The sequence below is a fragment of the Polypterus senegalus genome, chromosome 13 (assembly GCF_016835505.1).
Source record: "Polypterus senegalus isolate Bchr_013 chromosome 13, ASM1683550v1, whole genome shotgun sequence".
NCBI classification, from domain to species: Eukaryota; Metazoa; Chordata; class Cladistia; order Polypteriformes; family Polypteridae; genus Polypterus; species Polypterus senegalus.
Genome location: NC_053166.1, coordinates 17,909,690 through 17,927,640, shown reverse-complemented (window position 1 = coordinate 17,927,640; position 17,951 = coordinate 17,909,690). Strand labels below are relative to the sequence as shown.

The 17,951-nt window shown below is 40.9% G+C and overlaps 1 protein-coding gene across 3 annotated transcripts in view; it reads right to left on the bottom strand.

The window, feature by feature from the left end:
* Positions 1–17,951, bottom strand: part of LOC120542238 (teneurin-2-like) — a 1,685,504-nt gene that overhangs the window by 240,763 nt on the left and 1,426,790 nt on the right. For all 3 annotated transcript variants that reach the window (XM_039774544.1, XM_039774546.1, XM_039774547.1), the window contains 2 exons: positions 16,873–17,067; positions 2,543–2,743 (listed from right to left, as the gene is read on the bottom strand). In XM_039774544.1, coding sequence (XP_039630478.1) covers positions 2,543–2,743; positions 16,873–17,067 — 396 coding nt within the window. The remainder of the gene's footprint in view (positions 1–2,542; positions 2,744–16,872; positions 17,068–17,951) is intronic.

Sequence of the window (17,951 nt, the reverse complement as noted above, 5' to 3'; positions counted from 1 at the left end):
CTTGGTGCTGCTCTCATTGTGCAATAGCATACAATTCTGAAATTGTTCATTCATTTTCTCTTTTCTAAGAGCTCTGGTAAAATGCAATGGGGGACCTGAGCAGCTCAGCATTCCTGAGACCTCCACCTCTCTTTTTTTTTTTAAGATATCGTATGATGGTCACAGTTTGCTGGTTCTGTTTAGGCTCATTTTGTATCTCACTATTGCTTGGCTGTTAATTAGGGAAAAAGAAACAACGAAGGGGTCTGAGTCTCATGAATGATCAGTTAGTTTGATGGTGAAGTTCGAGTCCGGTGTTCTCAATCAAAGGGATGCCAATCAGGTGTGAGTGGGCACCCTGTGTTATTTAAAGAACAGGATCTATCAAAGTCTGCTCTTCACAACACATGTCTGTGGAAGTGTATCATGGCACAACAAAGGAGATTTCTGAGGACCTCACAAAAAGAGTTGTTGATGCTCATTAGGCTGGAAAAGGTTACAAAACCATCTCTAAAGAGTTTGGACTCCACCAATCCACAGTCAGACAGATTGAGTACAAATGGAGGAAATTCAAGACCATTGTTACCCTCCCCAGGAGTGGTCGACCAAGAAAGATCACTCCAAGAGCAAGGCGTGTAATAGTCGGCGAGGTCACGAAGGACCCCAGGGTAACTTCTAAGCATCTGAAGGCCTCTCTCACATTGGCTAATGTTCATGTTCATGAGTCCACCATCAGGAGAACACTGAACAACAATGGTGTGCATGGCAGGGTTGCAAGGAGAAAGCCACTGCTCTCCAAAAAAAAACATTGCTGCTCGTGTGCAGTTTGCTAAAGATCACGAGGACAAACCAGAAGTATATTGGAAGAATGTTCCGTGGACGGATGAGACCAAAATAGAACTTTTTGGTTTAAATGAAAAGCGTTATGTTTGGAGAAAGGAAAACACTGCATTCCAGCATAAGAACCTCATCCCATCTGTGAAACATGGTGGTGGTAGTATCATGGTTTGGGCCTGTTGTGCTGCATCTGGGCCAGGACGGCTTGCCTTCATTGATGGAACAATGAATTCTGAATTATATCAGAGAATTCTAAAGGAAAATGTCAGGACATCTGTCCATGAACTGAATCTCAAGAGAAGGTGGGTCATGCAGCAAGACAACGACCCTAAGCACACAAGTCGTTCTACCAAAGAATGGTTAAAGAAGAATAAAGTGAATGTTCTGGAATGGCCAAGTCAAAGTCCTGACCTTAATCCAATCAAAATGTTGTGGAAGGACCAGAAGCGAGCAGTTCATGTGAGGAAACCCACCAACATCCCAGAGTTGAAGCTGTTCTGTACGGAGGAATGGGCTAAAATTCCTCCAAGCCGTGTGCAGGAATGATCAGAAGTTACCGGAAACGTTTAGTTGCAGTTATTGGGGGGTCACACCAGATACTGAAAGCAAAGGTTCACATAATTTTGCCACTCACAGATATGTAATAGTCGATCATTTTCCTCAATAAATAAATGACCAAGTATAATTAACTGGTTTCTCTTTATCTACTTTTAGGACTTGAGTGAAAATCTGATGATGTTTTAGGTCACATTTATGCAGAAATATAGAAAATTCTAAAGGGTTCACAAACTTTCAAGCACAACTGTAATTTAAAAGAAGTTAATTAGCAGAACAAACAGGTCATTAATTAAGAAAGGGGTCAGAATGAAAACCTGCAGCCACTGCGGCCCTCACGGAATGGAGTTGGGGACCCCTGCTCTACAGCAATAGAATATAATAGAAATATCTTTATTGTCATTGCATTGAGAACAATACAGTGAAATTTAAACAGTGGGGTTATGGGAAAACTTAAATGGAGGTGCTAAGGACTCGGCAGATGGCAGCAAAAGACATTCACGTGGGACGGGTTAGGCTCAAAAAACGGGCTTGGGTGTGAATTTTAGGTGCTACTAGAGGACACTACAGTCTAGCAGCGTTCAGATTTGTGGGGCATCAACAACCCATAAAGTGATTTCTGGGAAGAAACCTAAGGTGGCGGAGCATTATAAGGCTAGTAAGTAACAGAGGCTAGAGATGGAAGCTGCAGAAATGGCACATTTACTTTGGCAAGTTGGCAAAGAGGTCAGGCGTCTGTGCTGGGAGAGGAGAAGGAGAGACAGAGCTGTGGTGCTTGAAAGACTCCAACTGACTCTGCAGATCTATAAAAGCTGGATTTATTCAGCGGATACACTACTGTGTCCTCGCTGTAATTAACACTCCTTGTTCCCTTTGGAGGTAACTGGCACCCTTTAACACTTGCCTTGCTACAATACGCAACAAAAAGTACTCAATGAGTGGAGACTGCTCCTCGAAAACAATAACACGTTATCAAAACTGAAAAAAAGGAAACGTTCCATTATTTTATAATATGAAATGAAGTTAGATTTGAAAAAGAGTCAGCCATGACAAAAAAGAGAAACAACTCACACCAAGATTAATTAATTGATACATAAGAAATAAATCAGACATAGTTTGATACTTGGTAATTTAAAAGTTACTGTGAGGCCAAAGCAGGCTGCAAACTTACCCACAGAGCAGTCGGGCCCCATCCAGTTTGGGTCGCAGCTGCAGAGTCCCGTGTCAGGAATGAAAGTCCCATGACCATTGCACTGATCGGGGCACTGAGCCCTGGGCAGCTCGCAGTTAAGACCACCCCAGCCTGGGCTGCAGTGACACTCTCCATTTACGCACACGCCATGGTTTGAGCACGTAGGGTCCAGGCAGTCCACTAGATTAATTATTTAATACAGGAGAGGAAGGGAAGAAATAAATTAATACATAATAATAATACATTTTATTTATATAGCACCTTTCCCATGTTCAAAGTGCTTTACAGAAATTCAGGAAAAACAACAGGATGCATATAACATTCACATAAATCACTAAACACAGGATATAGAAGCATTAAAATCAAATAAAAGACAATCAACCAGTATAAAATACAAAAATACTAAATACCACAAAAAAAACGCTGAACAAAACGTAATCTGTGATAAAAACACAAATCATCCTGAGCAACTGGACAGAAAAGGTCAACTGATAAAAAAGGGTCAGAATGCCACAGTAAGTTAAATGCCTTGCTGAACAAATGAGTTTAAAGTCATTAAAAAAAATGACACAATTTGAAATATATTTAAGTAAAAGCTTTAAGTGACTCATAGCTTTAGAAATGGTTCTTATCCCCTGGCCCTGACTGATGCCTCACCACAATCTGACTGCAGAAGACTACAGAGAGTTTCTTGGACTTCACGGCTTGGATATTATCCTGAAGTGCAGTGTGAATTGTAGGACCTCAAATACACAGGAACATGTGTGCCTTTCTGAACCAGTTTGTCACAAGTGGACTCCAGTCAAGTTCTGGACACATCTAAAGGAGGGTGAACCTGACAACAATGTGGAGTGCCGCAGCAAAGGGCCTGAATACTAATAGGAATGAGATTTCAGGTTTTGATTTTTAATAGATTGGTAAACCTGACTGAAAACATGTTTTGGCTTTGTCATGATGGGTTACTGAGTGTCAAAAATGTCAAATTTATCAATTTAAAATAAACACAGTGATAGATAGATAGATAGATAGATAGATAGATAGATAGATAGATAGATAGATAGATAGATAGATGTGAAAGGCACTATATAATAGAGAGACTGATGTTAAAGACAGACAGATAGATAGATAGATAGATAGATAGATAGATAGATAGATAGATAGATGTGAAAGGCACTATATGAAGGACCGGGAGGTGGCCTATACGCCCTCGTGGCCACAAGGGGGCAAACGCCCTGGGTTGGGAAAGGAGCAAGGAGGCTCAAGCCCGTTGGGGCCCGTGGCCACCGCAAAGGGGCGCCCTGAGCCTCAAGGAGCCCAGGAAACATTCACTTCCGCCACACCCAGGAAGATGGAGGAAGCTTCTTCCAAGGACGCCCGGAGTGCTTCTGGGTTCAAGAGCAGCACTTCCGCCATACCAGGAAGTGCTGCCGGAAAAGCATCATCGAGCACCTGGAGCACGTCCGGGTGAACATAAAAGGGGCCGCCTTCCTACAATCAGGGAGCTAGAGTCTGGAGTGGGAGCAGGACGAAGCTCCCGTGGAGATAGGAAAGGCGGTCCAAGGACATTGGGGAAGAGGCCCGTGTTAGTGGAGTGTTTGGTGTTGAGCGAAGTAAAGAACTGTGAATAAACATGTGCTTCTGAAAAAGACGTGGCCTCAGTCTGATGGTGTCTGGGCTTGTCTCAAAATAGATAGATAGATGTGAAATGCACTAAATAATAGATAGATAGATAGATAGATAGATAGATAGATAGATAGATAGATAGATAGATGTGAAAGGCACTATATAATAGATAGATAGATAGATAGATAGATAGATACATAGATAGATAGATAGATAGATGTGATAGGCACAACATATATAATAGATAGATAGATAGATAGATAGATAGATAGATAGATAGATAGATGTGAAAGGCACTATATAATAGATAGATAGATAGATAGATAGATAGATAGATAGATAGATAGATAGATAGATAGATAGATAGAATAGATAGATAGATAGATAGATAATAGATAGATAGATAGATAGATAGATAGGATGCTATTTTTTAGTCAGTTTGTGTGTAGGCCGATTGCACTAACGCGTCTACCTGATGGGAGGGACCGCAAACAAAACCAATTTCCAGGCTGACTGATATCCTCCATAATGTTTTTAGCCCTTCTCACACAGCGAGTCTTATACAAGAGTTCGAGTGATGGCAGTTCATGACCTCTGCTGTTTTCACGACCCGCTGCAGGGCTTCTTTAGCAGCAGCCTTGGTTCAGGTGCCCTACCAGGCTGTCATGCAGGTAGTCAAGATGCTCTCTCTGGTGCATTTATAGAAACTGACCAGCAGCCTCTCGGCGAGGTCAGCTCTCCTTAGCTTCCTCAGAAAACAGAGGTGTTGTTGTGCATTGCCTATTACAGCCAAGGTGTTGTTGGCTCAGGGCAGGTCCTCTGAGATGGTGACTCCTAGAAAGTTAAAGCTGGAAACTCTCCACAGCCTCTGCATTGATTGCTATAGGACTGTGATTGCTCTTTTTAGTGGTCACGTCTGGAGTACTCCATCTCTCCACCAAGCTGTTGCAGATGATTTAAAATGCAGCGGCATATCTGGTGTTGAACCATCGGAGATGGGCGCATGTCACTCCTCTTTTCAGATCATCATTAACATCCTAGCTACAGAGCAGTGAATGGACCAGCACCTGTATATATGGAGACACTCGTGAGGTCCTGTGCTCCTTCTTGACCACTCAGGTCTACTGATGAACAGGGTCCGGTGATGCCAACTAAGCATGGCATGAAATCTCAATCCAGACTCTTTATGTGTGTAGAACGAGCTGCCCACCTCTACTTGTGACTCCCTCAGTGTTTTGAAGAACTCTCTGAAGATTCTCTTGTTCTGTGAATTTCCATCTAGTTAAAATGGCTTTGTTACTTTTTGTAGTCTATAAATTGTAATTCGCTAGCCTGTTACACACGCGCCGTACAGTCGCAATGCTGCGCGCCGAGAGTTGATTCTACAATAAAATAAAATAAAAATAAAAAGAGGAATAACCTTGGAGGTCAATTATCACCCTGAAAGCAGATAGTAGACGTCACGTAGTATATGTGTACCAAATTTCAGGTCAATTGGTCAAATAATGTGTGAGCTAAATGGTGATTTAAAATCCTGGACAGACAAGCGGACAGCCACGGTAGCGTATTATATTTAAAGATGGCTAGTATTTAATATTTCCGGTGACTGCGTCATTAACGTAAAGGGCTTCTGCTTATGCAAGAGAAACGGTGGATTAGCAATATTGATTTTAGTGTCACAGCGACTCTCCTAAGGTAAGCATCAAGCACATAAGAAATAGCAATGCCGCTCAGGTCTTCTTCCCCTTTATCTCCCTTTGGCTCCATTCCACTCTTTAAAGCAGGAATTTTAGCATTAGCAGATGAATCAAGGTAAGGTCATACTTTTAAAAAGTTGGATCGATAAAATAAAATGTCATCTTTTAATAACATTCCTGAAGACTTTGCTGTAGGCTTTTTGCGCATTCCCACTTTGGAATAACAGAAGACTTAAGCAGATATGATGTAGAATTCCCTGGAGGAACCCCTGGCAATTATGGGATTACATCGAAAGTTTAAAGCATTATTGCTGACTCAGAATAATGAAAAATTTCACCAGTAAAAGGCGTCGCTTGCCTTGTGCCTGTGGGGAAAATGACTTTTTTAATTTGCTGCCATTCTGAAGTACGAACTCTCCCACATAATTCATCTAACAGCCTACCGCGTTTAGTAAGAAAAGTTCCTTGACATAAGCTCATCATTTCAGCATTCAATCCTGCCTAAACATATTGAGGAGTAATTGATAAGACAATCTATTGCCGGTTTTGGCAGAAATAACTGAATCATTAATATGCAGCGTCTCTACTGTTCCACTCACGGTTTACATTTGATGCAGCGTTTATTTCAGCAGCAACACAAAAGCATCAGCCACGGGCACAAAATGCAAAGTCTGACAACTAAAGCCGGCGTCATGTTACACGACTTCTAGTCAAAGAGGACGTCAAGCTTGACGACTGCTGCTGCTGATCTTGTTAATTAATAATGTCAGATTACACAACTCGGAGTCACAGGGGATGGGAAATTACACAACTCGATGGTGGCTTTCCGCCACAGTTTCACTTTTTCAAAGAGCACATTTTTCGGACTGCCCAACTGTGCTGATGCTGCTTTATAGGCTACAAAAAGTAACAAAGCCATTATGAACTAGATGGAAATTCACAGAGCAAGAGAATCTTCAGAGAGTTCTGTAAAACACTGAGGGAGTCACAAGTAGAGGTGGGCAGCTCGTTCTACACACATAAAGAGTCTGGATTGAGATTTGATGCCAAGCTTAGTTGGCATCACTAGGCTCTGTTCATCAGTAGACCTGAGTAGTCGAGAAGGAGCACAGGACCTCACGAGTGTCTCCATATATACAGGTGCTGGTCATGCACTGCTCTGTAGATGGGATGCTAAGGTAATGATCTGAAAATGACGCCTTTTATTGGCTAACTGAACCGATTACAATGTGCAAGCTTTGATAGATAGATAGATAGATAGATAGATAGATAGATAGATAGATAGATAGATAGATAGATAGATAGATAGATAGATAGATGTGAAAGGCACTATATAATAGATAGATAGATAGATAGATATGAAAGGCACTATATAATAGATAGATAGATAGATAGATAGATAGATAGATAGATAGATAGATAGATAGATAGATAGATGTGAAAGGCACTATATAATAGATAGATTGATGTTAAAGACAGATAGATAGATAGATAGATAGATATAACTTTATTATTGTGCAAAAAGATTTTTTCCATTTCAAATGAAATTTACAACATAATAAAGTATGCAGACACATGTGCAAGCTCTCTTTTTCAGGCAAGGGCCTCAGTTGTCTTCATAGCTTGCATATTGTCATTTTGCTTGACTTCTCATTGCATCCATGATGGCTAACACAGTGCAACACCCTACTACTTTCCAGGTATGGCAACTTCATCTGCAACCTCGAATGGATGAGCCTCTCCTCTGTTTGCGTTTCCCGCTTCCTTGCAGCCGCACTTCAGGCATTGTATTTCAGGGTGACCGCTGATTGGTTGGAAGCTCGTGAACCCGCCCTCAGGACCCAAGATAAAAATCGCAACAGTTTGATTTTTTTCTGGGGGCAAGCTGCAGACTAGTCAGATTAAGACTCCATCCAAATGACTATGTTGTAGTTTAAACACGCAGACATTTGTCACTGTTTTCACCTTTCATCCACACTACACCAGCGTTATCCACCCACAAAAATGAACACTTCTTAAACCCCTTTCTAGAGCCGGATACTTCTACAAAAACTCCAGGGTGGTGCTGATGGGTGAAAATAAAGAATTCTATAGAAGCTGACTCCGTGGTGCTCTGGTTCAGGGGTCGCCAAATCCGGTCCTGGAGGACCACCGTGGCTGCAGGTTTTCATTCAAACCCTTTTCTTAATTAGTGACCTGGTTTTGCTGCAAAATTAAAAATTAATTTCTTTTGAATTCATTTTAATTGAGCACATTTCTCCAGTTTTGATGTCACTACACTGGTTACCCGTGTCATTCAGAATTGACTTTAAAATACTGCTTATGGTTTAGAAAGCCTTAAATAATCTCGCCCCATCTTATATATCGGAATGTCTGACATCTTATATTACAAATCGTAACCTTAGCTCTTCAAATGAGTGTCTGCTTAGAATTCTAAGAGTTAAACTTAAAAGAAGTGGTGAGGCGGGCGGCCTTCTGCTCTTATGCACCTAAAATCTGGAATAGCCTGCCTATAGGAATTCACCAGGCAAATACAGTGGAGCACTTTAAAAAACTGCTAAAAACGCATTACTTCAACATGGCTTTCCCATAATTTCATTTTAATTTAATCCTGATGCTCTGCATATTCAATTAATTATCATTACTATTCATGGTGGCTCCGAAACCCATACTAACCCCTACTCTATCTTCTGTTCTTTTTCTGGTTTCCCGTGGTGGCGACTTGCGCCACGACCACCTAATCAAAGCACCGTGATCTCCCTACACTGATGGATTGAAGACCAGAAGTTCACGTGACTGTCATCATCAAGTCCTTCCATGAGAACCCTGAAAACAATGAGGACTGATCATTTATGTTAGGTAGAATGCCTAGAGGTGGCTGGGTGGTCTCATGGCCCTGGAACCCCTACAGATTTTATTTTTTCTCCAGCCGTCTGGAGTTTTTTTTGTTTTGTCTGTTTCCCTGGCCGTCTGACCTTACTTTTATTCTATGTTAATTAGTGTTCTTTTATTTTAATTCTTCCCTTGTCATTTTTTCTCTTTCTTCACCATGTAAAGCACTTTGAGCTATATTATTTGTATGAAAATGTGCTATAGAAATAAATGTTGTTGTTGTTGACTTGCTCTTGAAGACTTGGACCCCTTAATTGTTTCTTTTTCCTTAATTAGCAGCCAAACAATAATGAGATACAAAATGAGCCTAAACACAGCCAGCAAACTGTGACCATCATACAATATCTGAGAATAAGGAAAGATGAAAGTCTCAGGAATGCTGATCTGCTCAGGTCCATAAAACGTTTGACCAGTGGTCTTACAAAATTGAAAATCAACAATTTCAGAAATGTCTGCTACTGCTGAATGAGAGCAGCAACAAGCCATGGAATTGAAGAACGAGTTTAATTAACAAGACTCAGCATCTAATTAAGCAACTGGTTGGAATGAAATTGGTTGGAGGTTAAGGTCCTGACTTAGTTGGTCTTCTGTTTGTTCCCTCACTTCACGTTTCATTTCTGTTTGGGTGCCATTTAAGGAAAGAAATGAAGCAATTCAGAGGAACGAGGAAGAAATTTAGGGGAACAAATCTTTAAACAAGTCAACTAAAATTAATTCAAAAGAGGTTCATTAGCAGTAGAAACAGGTCACTAATTAAGAAAAGGGTTAGAATGAAAACCTGCAGCCACGGTGGTCCTCCAGGACCGGAGTCGGCAACCCCTACTCTGGTTGGTTTGTACTTTTCACGTGGCTCATCCCGGATTGGATCCTGCTCATTGCGACGTCCCTGATTGGTCACTCTTCATGGAAGAAACACATCTTCCAACATAGCAGGCAGAGACGGGTTGCTCTGCATGGCACTTGTGTTGTTTCCAAGTTGGGACGCGGTATAAAATGTGGCTGCTTGAATACGGGACACGCTGCTGCATTTTCAGTCATCTGCAGTGGCCTGGTAGCGCATGTATGTACTCCTGCTTGTAAAGATCTGCAGTGACGCATGTCACTCCTCTTTTCAGGCCGCCACACTGGCTCCCTATGGTAGCACACATTAAATTCAAATACTTTCCTCATGAGGTCCTGTGTTCCGTCTCACCTACACAAGTCTGTTAATGAAAGCCGTCTGGTGAGAACCACCTCTGCGTCGCATCAAATCTCAATGCAGACTCTTTTCATGTGAAGCTCCCAGGCGGTGGAGTGAGCTATCCACCTCCATCTAAACTCTCTCAGTGTGCTTTAGAGACGTTTGAAGACTCGCTTGTTCTGTGAGGATCTCCCTAGTTAATAACGGTTAATGTGAGCTTCTTAACAGCTAAAATAAGAGTAACTAGTCTTGTGTCGCTCTTCACTTGTGATGGTCAATTATGGAAACTTGTCCTGTAAAACTCAAAACAGTCCCCAGGCTGATGTTAGTCGATTATGTTTGACCTCTTTTGTAAGCTGGTTTGGATAAAAGTGTTGAAGAAGGCTTGTCACAAGATTTTGCAGTGTTTCCATTCACCCAAAAGAGCATTTGTGAGGTCAGGTACTGATGCTGGATGAGAACACCAGGCTCACAGTCGGCGTTCAAATACATCGCAATGGTGCTCAGTAGGGTTGAGATCAGGGCTCTCTACTTGAGTTCCTCCGTGGCTTTGAACACAAGAACACACGCTGCAACAGAAAAGGGTCTTCTCTAAAGGTCTGCTATAAAGTGCAAAGTGCACAATTCTCTAAAATGTCTTTGCATGCTGTAGCATTAACAGGACCCTCACTGGCACCAAGAGGGTGAGCCCAAACCCTACCATCATCCCTCCACCACCAAGCTATCCTGTAGGCACTATGCAGTCCAGAAGGTAGCGTTCTCCTGGCATCCAGTAACCCCAGACTGGTCTATCAGACTGCCAGATAGTAAAGTGAGAATTCATCACCCCAGGGAAGATGGAGAGTCCAATGGAGATGTGCTTTTCATGAGTGCAGCCGATGTTTGATCACAGCACATAGTGATCTTACGCTTGTGTAGCTGCACAGGCATGGAAACCCACTTCATGAAGCTCTCATCACACATTTATTGTGCCGATGTTGCTTTCAGAGGCAGTTTGGAGCTCTGCTGTGAATGAGGCCACAGAGGAGAGGCCATTCTGTGTGTTTGCGTGGTCTACCACTTTTCTAGCTGCTGTTGCTCCATTGCACTCAATGGCCCAATTCTGTGTGTTTAAAGGCACTATATAACTCATAAATAGATAATAATAAATAATAGATAGATAGATAGATAGATAGATAGATAGATAGATAGATAGATGGTCTACCACTTCATGTCTTAGCTGCTGTTGCTCCTTTGAACTTCCACTTCAGATAGATAGATAGATAGATAGATAGATAGATAGATAGATAGATAGATATGAAAGGTACTATATAACTGATAGATAGATAGAAAGGCATAATAGATAGATAGATAGATAGATAGATAGATGAAAGGCACTATATAATAGATAGATAGATAGATAGATAGATAGATAGATAGATAGATAGATAGATAGATAGATAGATATGAAAGGCACTATATAATAGATAGATAGATAGATAGATAGATAGATAGATAGATAGATAGATAGATAGATAGATAGATACAGCACGGAATTTGCCTATCAAATACAGTAGATATGCATTTAACAGTTGCATCAGAGATCAGAGAATTTATTTGCTCCATGTTGCCTACTACATTAGTCCCACTACAGTTTGTCTGTTGTCTGAGCAGATCCACTGCTGATGCAATTGCCCTGACATTACACACCAGCTTCTCCCACCTAGACATAAGACACACACGTGAGAATGCTGTTTGTAGATTACAGCTCAGCGTTTACTCCTACAATTCCCTGTTGACAGCAACCTCAGAGCTATGGGACTGAACGATTCTGTCGGACCGGCGCCAGGCTCGTTAAACAGGGTGGCATCACTTCCTCTACACACACTGACGGCATGGGAGAAGCCCCCTAGGGATGTGTACTAAGCCCTCTAATACATTCCCACTATACCCATGACAGTATGGGTAGAAACAGATCATTGTGAAATTTGACACAGCAGTGGGGGAGTCTTATTTTCAATAGTAATAAGACTGAATACAGAGATGAAATCAAAGCCCTGAGCCACACTGGTTCAAGGAAAACTGCCTCTCTGTTCTGTGACTAAGACCAAATAAAATTACAATGAATTTTAGGATGTCATGAGGTGTACACTCTGCTATCACCATATATAGGACTAATATGGAGAAGATGAACGGCTTTAAGTTCCTTGGTGTACATATCACGAAAGACCTCACATGGACCATTCACACCAAAAAACTGGTAAAGAAGGTGCAATGCCTTTTTTTTTTTTAATCTCAGGGGGCTGTGAGAAGTATGGCATGAGCCTGTGTGCCCTCAGATCATTTTACACCTGCTCCACTGAAAGCACCCCAACTGGTTGCTTCACTGCCCTCAATCACAGAGCCTTGCAGAGGGTAGTGCATTCTGCCCTTCAAATCATTGCAAGGCATAAACGTCAGGCAGTGACTGCCAGGATAACCATCAGTGGCCCCAGTTACCCAGGTTATGTACTGTTCATGTTATTACCTTTAGGCAGACAATACTGTAGGATCAGGTCCTGGACCAGCATGTTCCAAAAACAGCTTCATCCATAAAACTGAACTGTGCATTGTCAGTCATTTTCTAACCTGCTCATTCCTGAACAGGGTCATGGGGGGTGCTGGAACCTATGCCAGCTAGTATAGAGAACAAGGCAGGGACAATCCCCTGGATAGGGCGCCAGTTCTTTACAAGGTGAACACACACATAAACACACCACAGCCAATTTAGTATCGCCAATGCACCTGACCTGCAAATCTTTAGACTGCTGCAGGAAACCCACACAAACAAATTCCACACAGGGAGGACTCAGGGACATGAACCCTGATCCAATGACTGTGAGGGAGTAGCAGCACCGTGCCGCCCCTGTGCATTGTGTCTGGTATGAACGTTTACCTGCACCCCACCTCACCCCCATATTCATGCTGCTGCTCCTCCATTCCTTTGCAGCACTACTGTTTCGTGTTGTTAGTATGCACACTATTATTGTGCGAATTGTCGGCATATCTAAGTGTTTATTTATGTAATGAGTTTATTTTGTACAGTGTGTGACTGTTGAGCTGATACTTAAATGTATTTAAGTGTATACTGCATTGTAGAAATCTGCACTCTAATTAATATATTTCTTCTGCTGTGGACCTTGAACACGTGTTTTACACTCACCTGTACATCCGTGTCAAGTGATGTGACAATAAAGTGACTTGACTTGAATATTGCGTCATGAGCTGCGGGTACAGGTACAATGAAGTAAACAGTGTGAGGTCTCCAGAGCCAAACACTTTCATATTATGCAATAATCCGCAAAAGTGTTGTTTCTGCACCAGCTGATTCAATGCCACCTGGCACTCCATTGAGCTGCTTGTATTCCACAGAGGATAAAGTGCGACCAATCACGAGGCCCTAATGAAAGGGGCCAAGGGATTACTGTATCAGGAAAAGCTTTCTGAAACAAGACAGTGTGGCACTCGAGGAGGAAGGGTTTGCAGAATATTGGACTATTTTTCTTGTTGATGTACTTGAGGGAGAGCTGTTGCTAAGGAGCACACCGCCGATGAAAAGAGCGTCGACCGGGCTTTGGCACCAGAGAGTGGCAACGTGCTGCATGTCGGTTAGACCGAGCAAGCAAGCGAGCTTTTCTGACTACTTTGTATAAATGACAACAGTGACTAATACATCAAACAATGAGCAGACAAGAGCATGCCAAATATTGGAGACAAAAAAGTTCTATTATATATTGCCTTTAACATCAATCTCTCTATTATATAGTGCCTTTCACATCTATCTATCTGTCTATCATATAGTGCCTTTCACATCTATCTATCTGTCTATCTATCTTTCTATTGCCTTTAACATCGATCTTTCTATTATATAGTGCCTTTCACATCTATCTATCTGTCTATCATATAGTGCCTTTTACATCTGTCCTTCTATCATATAGTGCCTTTCACATCTATCTATCATATAGTGCCTTTCACATCTCTCTATCTATGTATCTTTCATATAGTGCTCTTTCACATCTATCTGTCTATCTATCTATTATATAGTGCCTTTCATATATATCTATCTATCTATTTATTTGTCTGTCTGTATGTCTTTCAGGTCTAGCGAAAATTGAGAGAATTGAAAAGAGGAAGACAATAATGATGACGTTCATCACTCAGTAGAACAATTAGTGACTATGGAGACAATGTACAAAAGATTTTTTAAACAATGAATAAAGCATTAGGTCCTTCATGTAGTTCAAGCACTATGGAGTTAATAAGAAAGCACTTTCTATTCTTATATAGTGCCCAGCTCTCCCTCAATTTAGCTAATGTCACAAATGTATGCATAGGTGGCTCCTCCCAAGCTCTGATAAGGAAATCGCTACTGTCCTGTTTGAACCTTGACTTTTCCCGCACAGCCAGATGATGCCTGACATAAGAATGAAAAAAAAGGGTTGGGATTGTTATAGTCCATAATTCATTTCCCTTAACAGAAAGAAACCTGTTCTGAATACAGAGCTCTCTCTTATTCAGTCATGGATTCAGTACTGAATGTTGTCTTACAGTCTTTGACCCTCTTAGATATCAAATTAGGTTTAAGGGATGAGACTGCCAAGGTCAAGGAGGAAATTATGTCACAGGTGTTAACCTCCCAGTCTTCGGTGAAAAAGGGCAGAAGGAGCCAGCAACTGCATCTTCCTACTCTCCAACTCCATTGTGGTTACCTCTGTATAGCCTTGAAAATGCTTCTTAGGTTTGTGTGTATGTAGCATTATCTCTTCTTGAATGTCTATGGTGTCTTTCATGTCTGTCTATATATCCATCTATCCTTGAATGCATGTTGTGCCTTACATATACGTATCTGTCTATTCCTCCATGAAAGTACCTGGTGCCTTACATAAAGTACAGTGGTGCTTGAAAGTTCGTGAACCCTTTAGAATTTTCTATATTTCTGCATAAATATGACCTAAAACATCATCAGATTTTCACTCAAGTCCTAAAAGTAGATAAAGAGAAACCAGTTAATTATACTTGGTCATTTATTTATTAAGGAAAATGATCGCATATTACATATTTGTGAGTGGCAAAAGTATGTGAACCTCACGGATGATCAGTTAGTTTGAAGGTGAAATTCGAGTCCGGTGTTCTCAATCAATGGGATGCCAATCAGGTGTGAGTGGGCACCCTGTGTTATTTAAAGAACAGGATCTATCAAAGTCTGCTCTTCACAACACATGTCTGTGGATGTGTATCATGGCACGAACAAAGGAGATTTCTGAGGACCTCACAAAAAGAGTTGTTGATGCTCATCAGGTTGGAAAAGGTTACAAAACCATCTCTAAAAAGTTTGGACTCCACCAATCCACAGTCAGACAGATTGATTACAAATGGAGGAAATTCAAGACCATTGTTACCCTCCCCAGGAGTGGTCGACCAACAAAGATCACTCCAAGAGCAAGGCGTGTAATAGTCGACGAGGTCACAAAGGACCCCAGGGTAACTTCTAAGCATCTGAAGGCCTCTCTCACATTGGCTAATGTTCATGTTCATGAGTCCACCATCAGGAGAACCCTGAACAACAATGGTGTGCATGGCAGGGTGGCAAGGAGAAAGCCAGTGCTCTCCAAAAAAAAACATTGCTGCTCGTCTGCAGTTTGCTAAAGATCACGTGGACAAACCAGAAGGCTATTAGAAGAATGTTTTGTGGACAGATGAGACCAAAATAGAACTTTTAGGTTTAAATGAAAAGCGTTACATTTGGAGAAAGGAAAACACTGCACTCCAGCATAAGAACCTCATCCCATCTGTGAAACATGGTGGTGGGAGTATTGTGGTGTGGGCCTGTTGTGCTGCACCTGGGCCAGGACGGCTTGCCTTCATTGATGGAACAATGAATTCTGAATTATATCAGGGAATTCTTAAGGAAAAATGTCAGGACATCTGTCCATGAACTGAATCTCAAGAGAAGGTGGGTCATGCAGCAAGACAACGACCCTAAGCACACAATCGTTCTACCAAAGAATGGTTAAAGAAGAATAAAGTGAATGTTCTGGAATGGCCAAGTCAAAGTCCTGACCTTAATCCAATCGAAATGTTGTGGAAGGACCTGAAGCGAGCAGTTCATGTGAGGAAACCCACCAACATCCCAGAGTTGAAGCTGTTCTGTACGGAGGAATGGGCTAAAATTCCTCCAAGCCGGTGTGCAGGAATGATCAGAAGTTACCGGAAACGTTTAGTTGCAGTTATTGGGGGGTCACAGCAGATACTGAAAGCAAAGGTTCACATAGTTTTGCCACTCACAAATATGTAATAGTTGATCATTTTTCTTAATAAATAAATGACCAAGTATAATATTTTTGTCTCATTTGTTTAACTTGTTTCTCTTTATCTACTTTTAGGACTTGAGTGAAAATCTGATGATGTTTTAGGTCATATTTATGCAGAAATATAGAAAATTCTAAAGGGTTCACAAACTTTCAAGCACCACTGTATTTGTTTATTAAGTGGTTCATATCTATCTATCTATCTATCTATCTATCTATCTATCTATCTATCTATCTATCTATCTATCTATCTATCTATTATATAGTGCCTTTCACATTATCTATCTATCTATCTATCATATAGTGCCTTTCATGTCTATCTATCTATCTATCTATCTATTATATAGTGCCTTTCACATTATCTATCTATCTATCTATCTATCTATTATATAGTGCCTTTCACATTATCTATCTATCTATCTATCTATCTATCATATAGTGCCTTTCATGTCTATCTATCTATCTATTATATAGTGCCTTTCATATCTATCTATCTATCTATTATATAGTGCCTTTCATGTCTATCTATCTATCTATCTATCTAACAGAAGAAATACAAGGGTCTCCAGATGAAATATAAGGAAGTCGTACCTTCCTCACAACTCTCTCCTTTGTATCCCAAAGTGCAGGCGCAGGTGCCATCATTGCAGGAGCCATGTCCTCCACAGTTGGGGTCAATACACTGGTTGAGAGGAACATCACATTCTGGTCCCTTCCAGCCGCTGTAACAGATGCAAGCTCCTTTGGAGTACTGACCATTACCACTACACAGGACAGGGCAGGCAGCTGAAAAAAAAATAATAATAAAAATAACAATTATCTTAGTTTGCATTTTCAAGAATGATGCCAAACATCAGAATTAAGACAATCTGGAGAAGATAATACAGGTTTTTCATTTTTCTTGGAGGAAACCTGGCACAACAGAGGACATTCAATATAATAAATTGTTCCTTGTGTCAATCTTCCAAGTTTCAAGTAAACAAGTAAAAATAATATAACATTTCCCAAATAAATTAGAAATACAAGATGGGGGTGTCAAGCTAAAGGAAGCAACCTCTGAAAAGGATTTAAGGGTTTATGCTGACGCAACTCTGTCATCATCTAAGCCAGCGGTTCCCAGACTCTGCCCTGGAGAGCCAAAGAGGCAGCAGGTTTTTACTCCAACCAGATTCACAATCGGTGATAATAACTGATCTCATTTAATCAGCTGGTCTTTTTCTCTTATTCTACTTTCAGAAAAGAACAGCAGAATGATTTTTATATTACAAGATGGCGGCGCCCGTGCAGGCAGCAGCTTACAGAGCTCCGAACGCCGCATTGTTTAATGTTAATGTTTGCTTGTCTTTGTTAACTAGTATAAGAAAAGATGTAGATTTAAGTGATTTATTCTTTTTTCTTCGCAATAGTTGTATATGGTTGAGATGACAATAAAGTTCACTTTGACTATATTTATAAGGCTTTTTGAAATATTTTTATATTTGGAACAGCTTTAAATTCTTAACTCTCTTTTGTTGTTTTTCTATTACTCTGTCCATTTTTCGTGAAGTTTGCTCCCTTCGTTATATTTTAATACTGACCATTAACAACACACAGTGCAGCTAAACAAACAGGCTTGATGGACTGAATGGTCTCCTCTTGTTTGTCACAACAGGGCAAACCACAACAGCATC